This window comes from Notothenia rossii (genome assembly GCF_949606895.1).
Source record: "Notothenia rossii genome assembly, chromosome: 7".
Lineage (NCBI taxonomy): Eukaryota > Metazoa > Chordata > Actinopteri > Perciformes > Nototheniidae > Notothenia > Notothenia rossii.
Genome location: NC_136905.1, coordinates 66,684,547 through 66,703,601, shown reverse-complemented (window position 1 = coordinate 66,703,601; position 19,055 = coordinate 66,684,547). Strand labels below are relative to the sequence as shown.

Below are 19,055 nucleotides of genomic sequence, written 5' to 3'. Positions count from 1 at the left end.
GTGAAATGCTTACAGCAGCAACACATTTACTAACGGTACTGCATTCAAGATTTCAAAAAGCACATCATAACTGAATCGCTGGAAACTGAAACTTCTGTCCCCGCCCCTTTTAGTGATGTCACAGCAGCTGCTTTATTTCTCTGTCAAAGGCAATACACTTCATTAGACGTCACTGACTGGGGGAATGTTTGTGATTGTTTTCTCAGTTGATTTCAAACAGCAGACTCTTGTTTGGTGGCACAAAGCAATTTCCCCTTTAAGCTGTAAAGCAATTTTGCAAATTTCCCAGGGAACCTAACACTGTGGTAGACAATGTAAAATGCGGTGCAGTGTGTGTTCCTCTTGACAGTTATAGTCTTGTTTGTTTGTGGGGATGTCACTAATGAAGTTATCATGCTACAAGTTGTATCTTCCATCAAGATAAAATCAGTTTATGGAGATGCAGGTGAACATACTTGTAGAGGCCCTAATGGAAAGCGTACCTGGTGCAGAGGTGTTGGCTGGGGGTCCGCTGGCAGGAGAGATGGGCCCGGAGCCGGAGCGCGAGTGCTGGGACTGAGTGGAGCCTGCGGGGGAGCCCACAGGGGATGGAGAGGGCCCGCTCCTCTGGCTGGCGAGGTGGGGGGAGGCGTGAGGGGAGAAGGGGGACTGTCCCTGGTTGCCGGCCCCTCCCTGCTCCCCTTGGCTGCTGGTGCTGCTGCTGGAGGAGCCGGCCACGCTGACAGCGGAGCCCAGACCCCCCTCCGTCCCAGTGGGGAGGTCATCAATGGAGCCGGACAGATCCTGGAACAGAAAACAGGATGCACAGTGAGTCTCTCTGAAGCCCACCCAAGCATTTGATATGTTGTGACATGCAGCAGGTGGCAAATTTGAACGTGAGCTCATATAATGTCATGATAGATCAGCACTATTTCAACTATTTCCGCATGGTTGACATATGACTGGCTGAAGGACGGGATCATAATGTGAAAGAACTGCTTGAAAATAAGAAGAAAAAAGAACAAGGGAAACACATGAGGCAAAAACACACACTACTTCCATTGCTTTTGCAAGGCAGTGCAGTTTAAAAGCATGTACCAAACTGTTTTTAACTTTCTTACTTTAATCACTGAGATAAAGTATCTGCAGTCAGAGGCAGTGCTTAATATGGCAGAGGAGCAAAAACATTACCTACATAAAAAGAAACTACTTTACAGTGGCTGCTGTGGCTAAAATGAATTGTAGTGGGCTTTCATCCAGACCAAGGGTGAGTTCATATTACACTTTTCATTCCCTGTGGTGAGCACAGCACTTTGTGTGTGTGTGTGTGTGTGTGTGTGTGTGTGTGTGTGTGTGTGTGTGTGTGTGTGTGTGTGTGTGTGTGTGGGTGTGTGTGTGTGTGTGTGTGTGTGTGTGTGTGTGTGTGTATTTAGTAGGTACTCCCCATCCAGAATTGATTCCAGGGAATCCCCACTAATACTGCTGACAGAATACTGAATAAAGTATTAAAGTGTGCAGCCCCAAAGTACTAAGACAGCAATGATAGATATAAGATTGGTGGAGGTAAAGAGAAGACCAGATGTGATGCAATGTGATGGCTGACCCTTAACTACACATCACACACATTAAGACAGACACACACATAGAGAGGCGAGCGGCTGTGTCCCAGCTGTAGCTGAAGAAGGGGAAGTCACCTGTAAGTGACCCCTGTTTCCTGGCTGGTGCTGCGGGTGTATAGCAGCTGATCCTGCCTGCTCCGTCAGGCCTGTTGACCCGTCCCACCTGGGTCCTGTGCAACCCTGACTGTCACCCCATAATGATATGTGTCTGTCTGTCTTTATGTCATATGAAGCTTTCATCAGGTCTTAAAATCCCAAGACCCAAACTATACATCTACTGAAAACCAATCAGTGAAAAATATTCTGGTGAACTGAAACTAAATATTACATAATTATTTTTAAAAAACTAAAAGAATAAGTATGAACAAATAATAATTTTGATTGAATTAGTTTTAAGCTTCAATACATCACTAGCGAAAAACATCATGAATCCTCAACTCTCTCATCAAACACTAAACACACTTTCTTGGAGATGTCACTGTCACAATTGTTTAAAAATATATACAACTCCCTATTGTTTTTCATATAAAGTGTAGTTTGGTGCCATACTATAAAAGCTACATTAATAGCAGCCTCACTCTGCCTTAGAAAATCACTAGTAGTTCAAATAAAATAATAAGTATGGGCAACATTAGAGCACTAGAAATATCTGCTAACCCATCGTGTCTTGAATGCATTGGCTACAAATATCGTATTTATTTTGAGTTTACGCAGCTCTGCCACACTGTCAATTCAATGTCAACAGTAGCAAACACTGTACTTTTTCCTCATTACCCTAGCCCCATGCTCTTTTATATAAAGAAAGTGAGCCTGGCGCCTCCCATGTCTCTCTATCCATGCATGTCTTAGCCTGTGGAACAGACAACCCAGTCAGTGTGGCAGTCGGTCCATGGCTGCTTGTTTTGGGTAATGCGATCTCGGCGGTGACACACAAAGCCTTTGTTTCCCATCATGCCGCTGTGAGTGCCCACCCGCTCTGCCAGCCTGCCAGTCTGTCGCCTGGCATTATCTACCCTCGCTCGGTTGAACACATGGGGCACTCGCTTTCCGCTCTCTCTCTCCCTCTGTCTTTCTCACCCGTGGTACCACTGCCTGTCTCAGCAAATCATATCACCCAGTATTCTGAGCCGAGTGATGTCACGCGCTGCCTCAACCAATAGGGCTTAATGTTATTTGCAAACCGACCTGCTGCCCCCAGGTGCATGCCATTTGAAACAGCAGGGTTACCAAGAGAGCGGGTGTAACCATGGCGATGGCTTTTTCCAAAACACCCAGAGCTAACCCTACGTAGGGCTAGGTTGTTAACCCACGGGCTAATTGTGTGAATGGATGGGAATAATTGCATTTCACCTAATTGGGTGCTGTTGCCAGCTTTTCCAGTGGCAGTTTAGGGGTGGGAAAATGTGTACCAGTAATTCGTTTAGAGGCTGTTAGGCTCATTTGGATTATACACACACTTGAGCACAGCTGTGTGGCCCAAGACCAAAAAAGTGGCAGCAGAATAATAACATGAAAGGGTGGGAAGCTTAACACCCGCAGACTATAAAAATGTCAATTGTAAATACCCAATAAACCCACAGTTATGACTTATGGTTGCTGAAAAACTACCGTAAAAAAGTCAATTCATGATGCACCTACAGTATAATGCATTTATCAACACACACAACCTTCCTCAACATGTACACTTAATTCTTGTCAAGGGCCATGGAGCACTGTGTTACCTGGCTAACCCTATGCTACATAGTCATGTGTAAAGAATCAAAGCCAGCCAGCCAGCCAGCTAACCAGCCAGGCAGGCATGCGGTCGGACGATCCAAACGCCCAACAATCTGGGGCCCTGATCCAAAGTGGCCCAAATCCAATTTGTTTGGCTCGGGGCTGCAAATTGCTCTGTGCATTGAGTCTCCAAATAGCTGTCAACCACTCCCGCTTGGCGTCCTGTATCGCTTAATTCGCTCCTGGAGCATGTAATTGTCATAATAAGAAAAATATTGAGGTGATAATAACCAGTTACTTTGAGATGCCACCCCCCCACCAACACCCGTCTCAAGACGGTCACACATACAGTCGCGTATACGCACATAATGGGCCGAGACTGTCATCTACACATTTCACACAACATTGGGGAAGCAGTCGCTCGTGACCCTTCACCTCGCTGGTGTTGGCGCCTGCCTGCACTGTCATCTTTACTGCACCTCTGTTTGTGTGTATGTCTGTGTGTGTGTGTGTGTGTGTGTGTGTGTGTGTGTGTGTGTGTGTGTGTGTGTGTGTGTGTGTGTGTGTTTGTGTGTGTGTGTGTGTGTGTGTGTGTGTGCGAAAGGCTGATGGGCTGTCACAGAGAGACATGCTTGAGCACTGATGCGGCCGAGGGGACAGATGAAGCTTCACAAACACGCACACTAACACTCACACACACTCACCAACCTGTCCCTCACTCATAGTTCTGACCTGCTCTTTCTTTCTCACACACACACACAGCGCGACAGGGTATAAGGAATCGGTGTGAAGCAGGGAGCTATAACATCCAGCAGACGGTTGGCCTTTTTCCCCTGACCATGGTGCTGATGTTGTCTCCTCTCACCACACACTGGGAATTAATCAAAGTTGCTCTGGTATATAGAGCGTGTGTGTTATTGCGAGAGCAAAAGTAGTTCTGTCTAGACAGGGAGGAGCCAATGACTGCAGCTTCCTGTGGGCTACAGGAAAGGAGAGCGACTGGAGGAACTAGCTACATAATTCTCTCTCTCACACACACATCGGGTATCTGTTTTTCTGTCTCTCTCTGTGTGCCCCAGTCAGAAGGATCGTATGGCTGAAGGCTCTGCACCAGATGGCTAGCCAGCTAACTAGAGCCTGAAAGAAAAATCCAAACACAGCCACCAAGCACTGTTAATGTACTGGTAACACTCAAAAACAACCTCCCTTAAGGCTTCAAACTAAACCGAATCAAAAGATACACTTTGCAGTACCAATGTTACAAGTTGACAGTAATTATTCACATCAGTATTTGATTAATATGTTTCATTTACAGGATAATTGTTAAAGAAATATCAACTCTCTCTGCCAAAGGAAAACAGCATTGGTACCAGGTCCCTTATACAGTATAGTGACAAAATATATTTAAAAATGCAATAGTTTAAAGTTAAATATCGTTATCAAAGTTTATTTTATTTGTCCAAGTCATGAGACATCTGTTTTTCTGTCTTAGTTAAAAGTGTGTATAATTTGTTTGCTGTGCTCAAAACATAAAAAAATGACATTCATGTTTTTTTGAAAGCAACACATTTCAAAACAGTGTCTTATTTCTCTAAATCACAACCGCTGTAACCGCAGTTTACATGGGGACTATATCTGTCTTTGGACAATGCTGTTGCTGTTGAATATTTAAAATGTCAATTTTTCAATGCTGCGGGCACCAAAAAATAATTTTCCAGCTACTGAAAATCTGAGATAGTTATCTCAAAGCCTAGGCAAATAAAGCCGAAAATATTTGCATGACTAGATGCTCCTAGAGATAAGTGAGAACATGCTGTATTTATCTTTTATGGTTTGGGTCAACTGAGAACTTAAATAAAACCGATAAAGAAACACTGTCGGGGCAAACAGAAATGGGCAATTTTTTCCAATATAGTCCTACTGCTGAAGCCTCACATTAGCTGCGGCTGAACTTTAGAATTCATATTTAAAACGACTAAGGCTGTGGATTATATCCCCGTTCTCCTACATTGGAATTGCATTACGAAAATATGTTTTCATGGTCAGTATTTAGAACGATTACAGCCGAAAAAGGGTTGAATATAAAATCAGGTCAGTTTTGTCTGAAGGCACTCTTGAAAAGACGCTGACCTACACTTTTATTGTTATTTTTCTATCAACACTGTTGTGCTGTATAGAAGTTTTGACCAAAGTGTCCATATAGGGGCTATGTTTTCGCAGGTCACGAGTAAAATGAATTATAATGTTACTCATAGCGACGATTATACTGCACTTCACTGTGGTACAGTATATACAGAAATAACACCTCTGTGGGCTCAGAGGAGAGTTTTAATCTCTGTTTCTGTTCTCGGGGTAAATATGATGATGTAAACTGTAATTAACTCAAACAGCTATCGTTTGTATGCCTGAGGGACAGGTCTGCTCATGGCAGCACTGCACTCGTTTATTGACTCCGGCCGCTGTGTTTTCTATCTTTATGGAGCACTGGAGACTAAGAGGAAATGCTATTACACAAAGATGCTTTTTTATCCTCCCCCCCTAACCGTCGATTGAGGAAATATCCAAATGAAATGCCATGCAAATGAATCCAAATGGACTGCTGAACGCGCATTTGTGTGTGTATGTGTGAAAGAGGGTTTTAATGCGATGCCCCATGTAGAGTACCAACTGTAATTCCCTTCACTAAGTGCTATTAAGTACAGAAAGAAGAAGAGAGCTGAGAAATAGAGAGAGACTTAGGGGACGGAGATTTAACACAACACCCACATCATCATTTCTATTTTTGATGTCAATCAGCTGGAGTGTCTACCAAAATGATGATTATAATTGGTGATGATGATGATTGATAGAAATTATGAAGATTTAAGCACTACACTGTAAAATGCTGATCAAAATGTGCATGCTAATGTACAGTCCTGCACTGCTTTAATAATTCTGTGTAGGAATGTGGGAACATGCCTTAACGGGTTATGTCTTTGCTAGATAATGTGACTGTTTGTGTGCAAACTGGGACATGTATATGTATGAGCCAGTGTGTGTGGAGATAAGAGCTCTCAAACAGACTCCCTGCCACCTCCTGAGGGTCTTTGCCAAGTGCCTCCTTTCCTCACTGAGCATTTCACTCAGAGAGACTCCAAATACAGGCAAGGGTACTCTTTGATAACCAAGGGGAGATGTTTAGCATGCCTCAGGCCCGCCAAGAAACCTGTGTGGGCTTTAGGAGCACCCAGCAGGCACTCAATTATGCTAGCATGCCTTCCCATGAATGTCTGGGTTGTGCCACGAGTTTGGAGGCTGCATGTTCTCTCGGACGAGTCAAGTTTCCAATTGTCCTCCAGTAAGTCTATTACAGACAGCCACAGGTGGCACACTATCTGTTTGTCCCATCTCAGAGATGGAACATAGTGACCATGCAAAAGCAGCAGTGAGGACATAAACAGAGCAACACAGAATTGAGAACGTTTGTTTATCTGAGTATATTGGACTGCATTACACATCATTGTCCTCCAAGCAGGTCAGGGTGTATTTATCTACTGGTTTGAAGGCACTTGGGCTCGATATTGAACATCAGCCATCTAGCCTCCATGAAGTGAAAGCACCTTTCAGGGTAATAATGTTAGCAACTAACTAAGTTGTATCTGTTGCAAATGACCACACTCGAACCAGAGACAAAAAGCCTACCATCTTTTTTACCATATTTCAGGTCCCAGTGCAATGAATCATACAAATAGAGATAACAGGGTGCACTTTCAGACAGTCTCTCCTTGGAGGCATGCATGGTTTTGTACTTGTACACATCATGAGATATTGAAGGTGTTTAAATCTTGCCTAATTTTAAACTTAGGGCCGATCCAACAAGCCCTTTATTTCTTTGGCAGAAATCAAATTGAGTGCTTGTGGTGCTACTTCCTTTATATCTACTGAGGCTGCTGCTCTGCTAATGTGCTGCTCATGCTACACCTCCAGTGTAGAAACGGTGTAAGTATGAAATAATTGCATGTAGACAGTGGTCAAACAAAAGCTCGTTATTTAAAAATAACTATTTAGTGATTTGAAAAACACTCCGCACTATTTGGAAAGCCACTTTGTTGAAGTCAATGTTTTTACTCTGTCTCTGTTTTTATTATCCGGAACAAAAGCAGCCTTAGAACAAACTGTTCAGGGCTTCCCAAAGTTGTGCAGAGGAGCACTGAAAAGCAACTCTGCTTTTCTTTTCAATTCTGCTTCAGCACACTTCACAAAGCCCAGACAATCTCTTGATAATGCCGCGGCATCTCGATAAGGGGAAAAGAAAGCGCTCTCTGTTTTCCACCAGCAGCACTGAGCGGGGAGAAAACTAAGAGCGGTCCTGAAGTCAGGCGTGAGGGTCAAACAGAAGCTTGGACACCTGACTCAGGATTCCGATAGACTCTCTAAATCTGGTGATAATGCTAACAGTGACTACAACGCATTAGCAATTATTGCTTGTTGTAAGATAGGGGGCTCACTGAGTGATAACTGCCCCGGCTCTTAAGCCTCTCATAATGTGGAGATATGGGGCGGGACGCATTCAAAGGGACGTTTAAGGCCCTATTACCCCTAAGCTGTTAAAGACTCCCAAATCTGGCGCTGCTTGTCTCCAAACCAGAGGGATTAGTGTTGAGTTTCACTCTGATTCCCCCTGATAATATGCCAAGCTGTAGCAGCGAGGAGTTCTTAGCCGGTGGGCCATATTCACTAAATGCCCCCCAACTGTTTTCTGCAGCAACAACGATGACTGCAAAGTTTTTCCAACAACATCCTTTAAGTGGCAGGATAAAGATGGAAGCTGGTGTTCTTTGTGTGTCCAGGTATTGAAGTCGAAGATCCAAACACTCCAACTCCACCCGCCCACCAGCCCGACCTTTCACACGGCTGAGTTGGGTCATTGTTATATTGGCTGGAAGTGTGTACTTATATTTGCTTTCATTTTAAACTGCAGCTCTGCCAAGGTAGACGAGACAGGCCTACTTATTGTTTAAGCTGTGGAAAGTTTCCATCAGTCCGCAAAGGTTGTTCACACACTTGAATGCAAAAGCCGACCACTCACAGCCTCTTCTTACACCAACACAAACACACACACACCCTATTTGTTCTGCACATATTGGTTCCACTAATGTTTTTATTTATGGCATTCCAGCATGACATCCTGCCACCCACCCCCACCACCTCTCCACTCAGCCAAGAGAAAACTTGGAAAAAAATGACACGAGTGTGTGAGAAATGTGTGTACATATGCATGTGTGTGTGAGAGAGAGAGAGAGATGGAAGATGAGGAGGAAAATTAAAGAAATAAATAAAGGGCCCAAATTCCTCATTTCTAATTCAGCTGCTCGTTCAGCTTAACCTCTCTCTCCTCAGCAATTAAAGCGCACGCCACATCCTTCACGCTGCGTACAGCCGAGGCTAAATAATGCAGGGGGCATCCAGCACCCGCATCCTTTATCATCCCAAATGACAGCCATTTGCATATCTCCCCAGTCAATTAGAGCGCGGCGGAATAATCAGCCCATAATTGGGGGAGAGCGTCGGTAATCACCCGCCCTGGCACACCGACAGGGCCACTGGAGGAGCGAAGGGGGGTGGGGGGTTGTGAGTGGGGTTGTATGTGTGTGTATGTATGTGTGCGTCAGGGAGACAGTCCACCCGACTGCAGCCTCTTCACTTCAACCAGTACTAACAACCAGTCCAACTTCTCCCTGGTTCTCTCTAATGCCCCCTCTCCACACTCATTTGCAAGTACCAGCTTCCTCAGACTACTTGCCTCACCAAAACATTGCTTCCATGTGTTATCTTTCATCAAAATGAGTCAGTAAAGGACTTTCAATGACAATAAACGGATACTTGAATGACGTGCTTCATTCCAGGATGACATTAATTCTCAAATGTTAATTCTTCCCATTTAAAAAACACGAATGACTCCTCTTCAGTGTTGCTGTATCTAAGAGAGATTCAAGAGTTTAGGGTCAATAAGCACAATCAGGAAATAGATTTTCATGCCAGCAATCGGTGTGTAAGGTCAGATTCTTCTTGTGGATTTAGAATTAAAATGTTCAGATTCAATATTCAATTTCTTCTAAATGCGTGGATTATCCATCAACAAATGGGATTTTGAAGCAACACGTTTTTTGCCTGCCTGCATTTTTTCCACATAAGCTTATAAGTTCATACTCTATTATTTTTATACAGCAGAAAAGCTAGAACAACGTGAGAAAGGCTTTGCCGAGGCACCAGTGGGAAGTTCCCCAGCTTGTCCCCTTTAGATGCAGACAATCAAAGTCGTTTCATGGGAAGTTTTCCGGGCAGCTTTGAAGTGCAGTAACTACACAGCCTCTGTATTTCCTGCTGAAAGGGGAATGACCATTTTTGTGAAACAACATTTCCTTTAATACACTGTAACCTCCCATTCCTCAGATGCTTTGGTACTATCCTCTGAACATGACAAATAAAAGGATGACTTGAGAGAGAAAGGGAGAGAGAAAGAGGGGTTGATAGTAATGGGTGCGGTGGAGGTATGTGTGTGTGTGTGTGTGTGTTTAAAGGAACATCAGAGAAACCCAGGCAAGGATAGTTCCCATCTGCAGCTCCATCCCTTTGTGTTTCCCCCAGCTGCTTTCTTTTCCCTCTTGCCTTTGAATTCATTCTACCCAATCCAGTTCAATGTTAGCCAGCCCTGCCTCTGTGGTGGTTCAGGCCCAACGTCGCTTTGGAGAGATGAAACGCGTGCCATTCACTTCTCCTTGATAGAAGTGGCGAGAAATAAAGAAAGGAAGTTAGAGCTTGGAAGTAGGGGATGTGGAGGGGGGGAGGACAGCGCAGGGGATGATAGTGATGATTTGTATCGATTTAACCTCCACACAGGACTTCAGTAGGTGAGGGGGCAGACTAACGGGTTTAAACACAAACCCAAAATGCTTCTTTTGAAGAGTAAAGACTGCAGAAAACACAAGAGTGGCTGCATCTCTAAACACCCTGTCAGCAGAGGGAGGAAACATTGATTTCCTTTTTACTTCTTTTTCAAAAACGGGGTGTCTTTCTCTGTTTAATCCCCCATCCCTCTACTCTCGTGGGATCTGTGGCATTTCCTCCCATCCAGCCAGCCCTGGGCTGCGGAGACTTATGCATCAATGTCAAAATGAGTCTGATCAAAAGAAGGGAGGGGGGGGAGTCTGGTTTGAAGGTCTGGTTTGATCGGTGCCTTGCAAAACTCTTCCCCCATTGGACGTGCCGCCTGTCAGTGCGTCTGCCTCGGTAATCCATCAGCCCCGCCACTGATCAATAATGTGATTGGTGAAATTCTGAGAGACGTCTGGTCCTGATCTGTGTTTCCGAAGAGGTACTGCGCTGTAGAATTAACGCCTGGTTCCCAATCTGTCTTTCAGCTGGAGGATGTATGGAATATGGCAGCTTGCTCCCTAATCACCTTGGTTAGCCCCGCCTAACGATGTTTGTGTGAACTTAAAATTCGGTCATATTGTATTAAAATGACATGGCGACGTCATTTAATGAAAGGTGTTTACTCAGAGCCTTTTAAAGTGCATTTTCAGTGGATAAAAGATGTCTATCTAATATCATCAATAATAAAATGAAGTCTACTACTGACTACTGAAAGTCACTGAAAATTACAGATGCTGACTTACATATATGGAATTACTTGGCGCCTATCATGTTGGCGCAGATAAATATGACTGTTTAAATTCTAAACACTGGTTTAAGCTTTCATAAAACTACCTATGTACTTTATATCCACAGTAAAAGCACATGTAAAAGTGTAAAGGAAGGGTATTGTATTCTGTTCCGATTGTATTTATCATCCTTTATGTACATAACTTACACCATCAACTGGTAGTAGCCTCTAGCTAATTCTTGCTTGTGTTTGTCCGCAGAAAAGAAGTTGAAGAGAAGAATATCCCTAAATATAAATAAAGACATCTTTATGTTACATCATTATTCCACACATTTGCTGCTGTTCAAATGGATTTGTAATTACTTAGACAAATAGACAGACAGACAATTATGGAGACAGTGGGCTGATGGAACAATAAAGAGGCGATACAATTCTCATTTCAGGTTAATCAAATTATACAAGCTGCACACACACACACTGAGAGAGTCAGCACTCTCAGGACAGGCCCTGGCTTCGACGTCAGCCCACATCTCACAGCGTTCAAACAAACTTTTTAGCGGTGAAAACAAATTGGGCTCACCATCAAAGAGACTTTTCAAAAAGCCATTTCTCTATGCCAGTTCAAAAGAACCCCGGTTGGTAAACAGGCATGGAGAATTCACGGCGCAAAAAATATTGTAGGAGGTACAGACGGCTGGAGCTTCACCACAACAAAGGCAGAGGAGAAGCAGTGGAGGGGTGTAATTCATCACACACTCAACAAAAGCAAGTGTGACTGACTGTCCATGACCAAAGAAACAAAACAGAATGAAAAAAACTTCTCCTTAATTGGAGAAGCTGTTTTTTTTTTTCCTTATTTCAAAACCCACTCCGTCTATTGTTTGTTTTTTCATCTCTCCAATGTTCTTGCTGCTTAGTGTGCCTGGATGCCCTTGCCCTCTCCTCCTTCTCTTTCTTTTCTCTATGTCCCCTCCCCTCCCTCCTACCCCCTGTTTCTTCATTAAAACAATTCACCGTGAGTTATTCTGGCCTCCATCTTAAATGAGAAGACGGTGCTGCAGGAGGAGAGAGACAGAACGACGGGAGAGGATTCTGAAGAGAAGGGGGCGAGGAGAAAAGATAAGGGAGGTTAGCGAGGAGAAAAACCTCCGGGTCCTTTATGGCTTGTGAGATTTCTTAACAGACAGGCAGACAGACAGAGGCCTCGCTCCACACACCAGCCGTCCATCCACCTCGGGCAAAATCTCATTTGTCGGGGATTCGGCTGAAGACCGGAGGATGGAGAGACAGAGAGATCGAACGAGAGCAGCAGCCCACCCCTCAGTTGAGCCGTCATTAGCTATGCACAAGACAAACTGCTGACACAAAGTCACACAGCGTGCTGAGCAGGGACTTGTGGGTAGGCAGGAGGAATCCATCCCTCAGTCCCTCCACCTGTCTATTGACATCCCTGGCTCTCCCTCGTCTGCCTCCGGTTTTTGCAATTACAATCAAACGGCATCATCCAGGCCCCGGAGCACTGACTGACGGCTTGGATTAACTGAGATGTGGAGAGGCCTTGGGATGCTGTCTGTGTGTGTGTGTGTGTGTGTGTGTGTGTGTGTGTGTGTGTGTGTGTGTGTGTGTGTGTGTGTGTGTGTGTGTGTGTGTGTGTGTGTGTGTGTGTGTGTGTGTGTGTGTGTGTGTGTGTGTGTGTGTGTGTGTGTGTGTGTGTGTGTGCCTGTCAGACAGACTTCTGTTGGTCTACCTGTGTATACTACATCACTTTGTATGTGCAGCATGTTGCCGTGTTAGAGTCGATGTTTGAGTTTATGTGTCTCTCCCTGTCTCTCAGCTGTGAGTGCACAGTATTAACGTGTAGTGCAGGTCCGTGTGTTTAAATGACAGGGGAGGCGGATGCTTGCGTGTGTGCGGGGGTGCATTAGCATGAGAACGAGTGTGAGTAACAATGCAATTACGCATTTCAATTAAACCCCACTGTGTGGATCGTTTGTTTCTGTTGGCTGGAGTTGGGAAATGTATCATCAACTGATTAATTTTGGGGAATGCACCTGACTTTAAATGTGCGATTTTAACAGCATCTTGACAATTACAGATAATTAAGAAGTACACTACGATATGATTTTCGAGAAATGCGTTTTCTTTTGGCTTTTTGGTGCAGCGCTGTACAGTAATTTACAGAGGAATCAAGATTCTGCAGTTTGAAGAAGTGACAAAGTGAGACACGGAGAAATGTCATGAAAAGTGACAACTCAAGCAAATCTAAAATATCAGGATATGGAGAGAAATCACAAAGCTGTCAGAAAAACAAGAAGCAACACACACATACACCCTTTGAATTAACTTCACCGCCGCACTGCCGCAATCGAGCAAGCCGTGTCAAACATGCAACAGAACAAAAAAAAAAACGTCCCTCAGAGGGCAGCGAAAAAAATAGCGAGGAACAAAAACACGTCAATCTGATTTGTCTAAAAGAATCTGAGCTGCTCTGCTGTGTCTTCTGTGGGATCGGTTCTTTAACTCTTCCTAGCTTTATACCGACGTCATCCATCAGAGATGACAAATGTGACATGACAGCTCTTCTTAGGAGGCTGCGGTGAGTAAAGTCAGAAAGGTACTAACAGCACAGTAAGTGACAAGGGGACGTTTTTCAATAAAAAAAGAGATATTCAGATCCACTTATTTAGTTATGAAAGGTCTTTGGTGAGTTAACTGCGTTGGTTCCGTTTGTTTAAGTGCTCGATTTAAAAAAGAATCCAATAAAGGTTATTTTAATGTTAGAAATTTGCAAGAGTCAATATACTGATAATACGTACCCTCTGCTACATTCAAAACATTCTATTTTTTATAGGAATAAAAGCTAGTTTTTGCATAGACAAAATCATGCGTTCTTCTTGATGACATTCTCTCATAAAAACTCAGAAATCAATTGAATTGGTCTATAATTCAGCCTGCTGCATGATGGGATCTGTGGTGTTGTTTTTTTGTGAAACATTTTGCATGCTCAAATCGTCCTAATCCAAGAGATAAGGACTAAGGAGAAAGAATTGTGATGCATGAAAGCTGAAACCTCTCATAAAACCTAAAGAAGGCATTTAAACAACACACTCATCCAGATTCACCGCTCGTACCGAACAGACATCCAGTTTGCATATTCACACTGTGATTGGAGATGGAAAGTCATCCTGGATGCCCTCCCTCTTCCAGCCTGATGGAGCAGAGACCAGCTTACCAACCAGAACATCCTCGCAGAGTTCATGAGTCAACGGTCGCCCCTGCAGTGTGTGTGCGGGGGCGTGTGTGTGTGCGCGTGTGTGATGTAAGCACAGGGAAAGGAGAGGTGACAGCGGCGCGAGGCTGATCTAATAACAGGAGAAGATGAAACGCTGTCAGAAGAGGCGGCAAGCAGCTCAAACGCCAGCACCGTTTGGTAAAACACACACGCGTCTCCTCCCAGACCGTCTCACACACTATCTCTGCCACACACACACACACAAACTGACACGCACATTTTTGTGTGATAGACAGTTTCATAGTGTCGTAGCTGAGGTGCTGGCCTATAAAAAGCAGTGCTGATAGGATTTAATGGGCGAGTCTTATTATAAGACTGTCGCTGGGCCAGTGTAATCTGGCTAGCGCTCCGGGGCACAGCGCTGAGACACATGCACTACAATACTCCCCAGCAGATAATATTGCTATGTGCTACATTGCTATTATAAGATAGAGCCATTTGCCACACTGATACGCCGTGTATGAGGCTGTCATTGGGGAAGGAGTGATTTATGACTGGGAGGCATGAGAATAAAGACAGATTATTTTTATTCATGTGTCTTTAGAGGCCAACTTCATTTCTTTTTTTGTTTGTACTGCACTTATTTTTACACAGAATCAAAGAAATCGTCTTCCGTGCAAAACACACTGAACACCATATGGGCTTTGTGGTGTTTATATAAGCCCTGCAGAGTCTGGACCACCCACTCAAAAGAAAATGCACAATGTCACTTTGACATTGATTCTGAATCTGCACTTAATGGAACAAGATCCCTCTGTTAGCTGTCTTCCAATTTTTGCTGGAACTAAATTGCTATTAATTATAAATAGCGCAGCAGCTGTCTTAAAAGATATGACATATCTACTAGCGTATTAGACACTGAGGTGATATTGCCTCTCCTGCCACTTTTAATATCAGCACCCTGGCTCCAATCACGGCCTAATAATGGCTTCTCATTATGAGGTGTGTGCGTGTGTGTGTGCAGGGGAGGGAGGCTTCAATTTCACCACTTAAAAGCCACAGATGACACCTTGTAAAAAGTTAATTTCATTTTAGACATTTACGGAATAGGGCTGTAAATTTAAGCTCTCGTGGTGCGCTGTGAGGCTATCAGCTCTGATAATTGAGATTTTGAATAATTAGATGTAAGCAATTCATTATGTGTGTGAATGCAAAGCAGGAGTTTAAAGTGTAACATTTATTTGAGAACAGTGGGAGAAAAAGTGTCTGTTTTCACATGAGCTGCCGTGCTGAATTGTGGAGGTGGGTTCCAGTGGTCAATGTTCCCTGGATGTAATAGTGGAGTTGGACAGGAGATGGCGCTGTGCTTGGTGTGAGCACAGAGGAGCACGTGATCTAACTTTAAACAATATAAGAGGTTCGGGATCAGCCAACATTGCTGATCGTTTCATAATGTGATTCACACTGCTGACATGGACTGTTATAATTACTACAAAACACATGTAGAAACACTAAGCAAGCAGGAAGCTATAATAGTGCTCTAATATCCTTATATGGACATGTGTGTCATCTCAGTGATTATGGATGTTTATGTTTGTATAATATCACTTATTTCCAGATATTTCCCCAGAGATTTGTATAGTTTGCTTCAAAAATGTTGTAATGGGACTTTTTTTTGACGGGGGATTATGCGAGGCTTTTAGTAAATCACTTAAAATGATCTGTTTCAATTCATTCATTTTGTGTAAACAGAACCCCGCACATCACAAGAGAAGGGAATCTTCACACAGCGCCAGTCCACGGTCATTAAAAGACAAGAGAAAATCTCTTTCTCCAGAAGTCTCTATTCCTTTTTCCCCAAGCTTTTCATTTCCTGGATCGTCCCTTTTTTTTTTTCAACATGTACTTTAAAGGGCTGTCAGATCTATCTTTAACTTCTTTTTTAGTTATTCTTCAGTAAAATGAGATTGATTTTGTCAAGACTAAAACGAGGAGGAATCCCACCTGACTGAATAACCCCCTAACACACAGAAACACACACTCCCAGCTCTTCCTGTTACTCCTCCCCTCCACCTCCTGCATCCCCCTCTTCTTTCTAACCCCCCCCTCCACCCTCTCTCTCTCCTCTCTCATGGCCTCTGTCTTAATTTCACAGGGGAATCATTTGACAGATATTGCCCTTGAAGAGGCAGCCTGTGCCTCGCCACTGAGAGCAATGGGGGGTTTGAGGGTTGTGGGGGTGGGAAGAGGAGAATTGAAGGGGGTTGATGGAGGAGAGGAAGCGACAGAGAGTGAGAGTGATGGGGAGACTGAAAGAAGGGGGAGAGGAAGAGTGCTGGGTAAAAAGTTATTAAGTGGATGTGAAAATGCAGCGCAGCCAAAAAGGTTAAGTCTGGAATAGGAAATTAAAACTTGCATCGCTTTTGGCTTTAAATAGATTTGGTTTCATTACGGGCGCCAAGGCCAGTTAGAGTCAAATCCATCTGGAGAGAGGGAGACAGAGAGGAGGAAGGAGAGAGGAGGAGGAGAGACGGTGACATGGGAAGGGAGGCAGGCCAAAGAATCGTGAACAATAGCAAAGAGGAAGGCAGACGGACTATCATGCAGTTCACATTCATTTTCAATTTCCGCCAGTTTTCCCCCAAACACACTTCCACAGTCAAGCGAATGCCAATTCTATATACCATTACCGATTTAATACTTTGAATTTAAGTGGAATCCAAGGCCGCTGTGAAGCATGAATGCAGAGAATGCGACCGGCGTTGGCTAACAGGTGTGAGAAAACCTCATGACTACTTTTCTCACTCTCTCTGTTTTTGTTTGGCGACTTGAGTTAATTTTTTGTCCCTGGAACGTATGAAACCTGTTCGGACCTGCCTTTCAGTTGTTATCTTTTGTCAACTGGGGAAATGAGGAAGCATGAGTCTTTTGCAGCTGTGGCCTTGTGCACCATGCATCTTACAATCACTTCATATACATGAAAATATCTGGAGGACACATGACCATTTCCCCATTCTTACGCTTTAAGCCTGCACAACTGGCCTTGGCTTTAATGGTTTGACACGCATTTGAGGACGCATTTCATACCACCAGATACAGAGTAAACCAGCACACACACACACACACACACACACACACACACACACACACACACACACACACACACACACACACACACACACACACACACACACACACACACACACACACACACACACACACACACACACACACACACACACACACACACACACACACACACACACACACACAGACTGACCCTCTCCCAGCTCTGGTTATTGCATCCATGGTCTCCCAGGGTAGACAAAATAGAGAGGATCTAGACAGATTGCAGTGAGAATGTGGATGAAAAAGAGTAGGGGAGGGAAGATGGAGGGCTGAAAGTAAAAAGGGAGAGAAAAAAAGAAAAGAAAGCGTGATAAAGAAACAGACAGAAGAGGAGACCAGGGGGGGAATGAAAGAATTAGTAATGGATAGATAAACCAAGAGATAAGGGAGTGGGTAAAATAGTGTGTGTGTGTGTGTGTGTGTGTGTGTGTGTGTGTGTGTGTGTGTGTGTGTGTGTGTGTGTGTGTGTGTGTGTGTGTGTGTGTGTGTGTGTGTGTATAGATCTTTATCACTTGCCACCTCTGGACATGCAAGTAAACAACAGCGGTAATGAAACTCAAGTGGGTGCATACATGAATAACTAAGACGGTTAAGGCATTTCGATACAATTTAAGTGTTACGGGTCAGACGATTACCTGTAGCCTAATCGTGACGATCTCAGCTAAAATAGATCACAACATGTTATGATACCTTGCCTTATATGAAGTAGCTTAATACTAAAAAAGCATTAAAAAAACTTAAGTGCGATATCTATTTATCCCAATTGTTCTTGTGTGAGTTGCTCAGTGTAGAGATATCTGCCTTCTATAACATTACATTTCATAACTTGTCCTTAACAGCAATGTCTTTTTTCAAGAAATAATGACACAACATTTCATCTATTGATTCGTGTTCACCAACACGATTTTCCCCTTTTTTTCATGTCACACAGAACGATTTTAAAAACAATGTATTTCTATTGGTACTAGTATGTTTCGTGCCTGCACCACGTATTTTTGTCCGGTCGGGTCTTGGAAGACCGGAAGCTGTGTGGTTCATAAAAACATTTTCTTACTCAATATCTAGCCGCGATTATTGTTCTTATTTTAAATCATATAATGTCTGACTTTTTTTTCGTCGTCCGCGAGGAAAATAAATGGGGCTCAGAGCCTCAGAACACTGAAATCATCATAATCTTTTTTTTTATTTCCTTCTAATTTGTTATTCTTTTCTAAATAACACACTGTTATTTACTCAACAATAACACACAATTATCCTTGTTTTTATTTATTTGTTTGATAATCTCGGGCTTTTTTGCCGTTCCTCAGGAACTGAATTTCAAAATAAAGTCACCGGAAACAGGCGTAGGCCTATAAGGGACATTTCGAGCATCATTGCGATACACACCCACTGAACTGATTACCCAAGATCTTCAGCTATGGTTTGAGCTCGGTGATTTGGATGTTGTAGCCGCAATGCAGGTTGGGATATGATGTTTATGCAATATGAAATCCCAAAAACATTTCGGAGTTTAGGATGGCCAAAGACACTACACTACCCATAATCCTCAGCTATCGTTTGGCACTCCAGTCCCTTTGCTTGACAAACCCTGTGATTAATCTTCAAGCTCTGTGATCGAATGTTTGTTGGAGTGGCAGTGTGCCAAGGTCACGCCGAGCTTCAGACAGCTCTTTGAAATGGAATGAAACCACGGCAGACTATCCAAAACTGGACCCCCCCCCCGGACTACACATGA

The 19,055-nt window shown here is 43.6% G+C and overlaps 1 protein-coding gene across 11 annotated transcripts in view; it reads right to left on the bottom strand.

The window, feature by feature from the left end:
* Window positions 1-19,055, bottom strand: part of arid1b (AT-rich interactive domain 1B) — a 173,377-nt gene that overhangs the window by 52,612 nt on the left and 101,710 nt on the right. For all 11 annotated transcript variants that reach the window (XM_079693227.1, XM_079693230.1, XM_079693231.1 and 8 more), the window contains exon 5: window positions 483-783. In XM_079693227.1, the coding sequence (XP_079549353.1) occupies window positions 483-783 (301 nt within the window). The remainder of the gene's footprint in view (window positions 1-482; window positions 784-19,055) is intronic.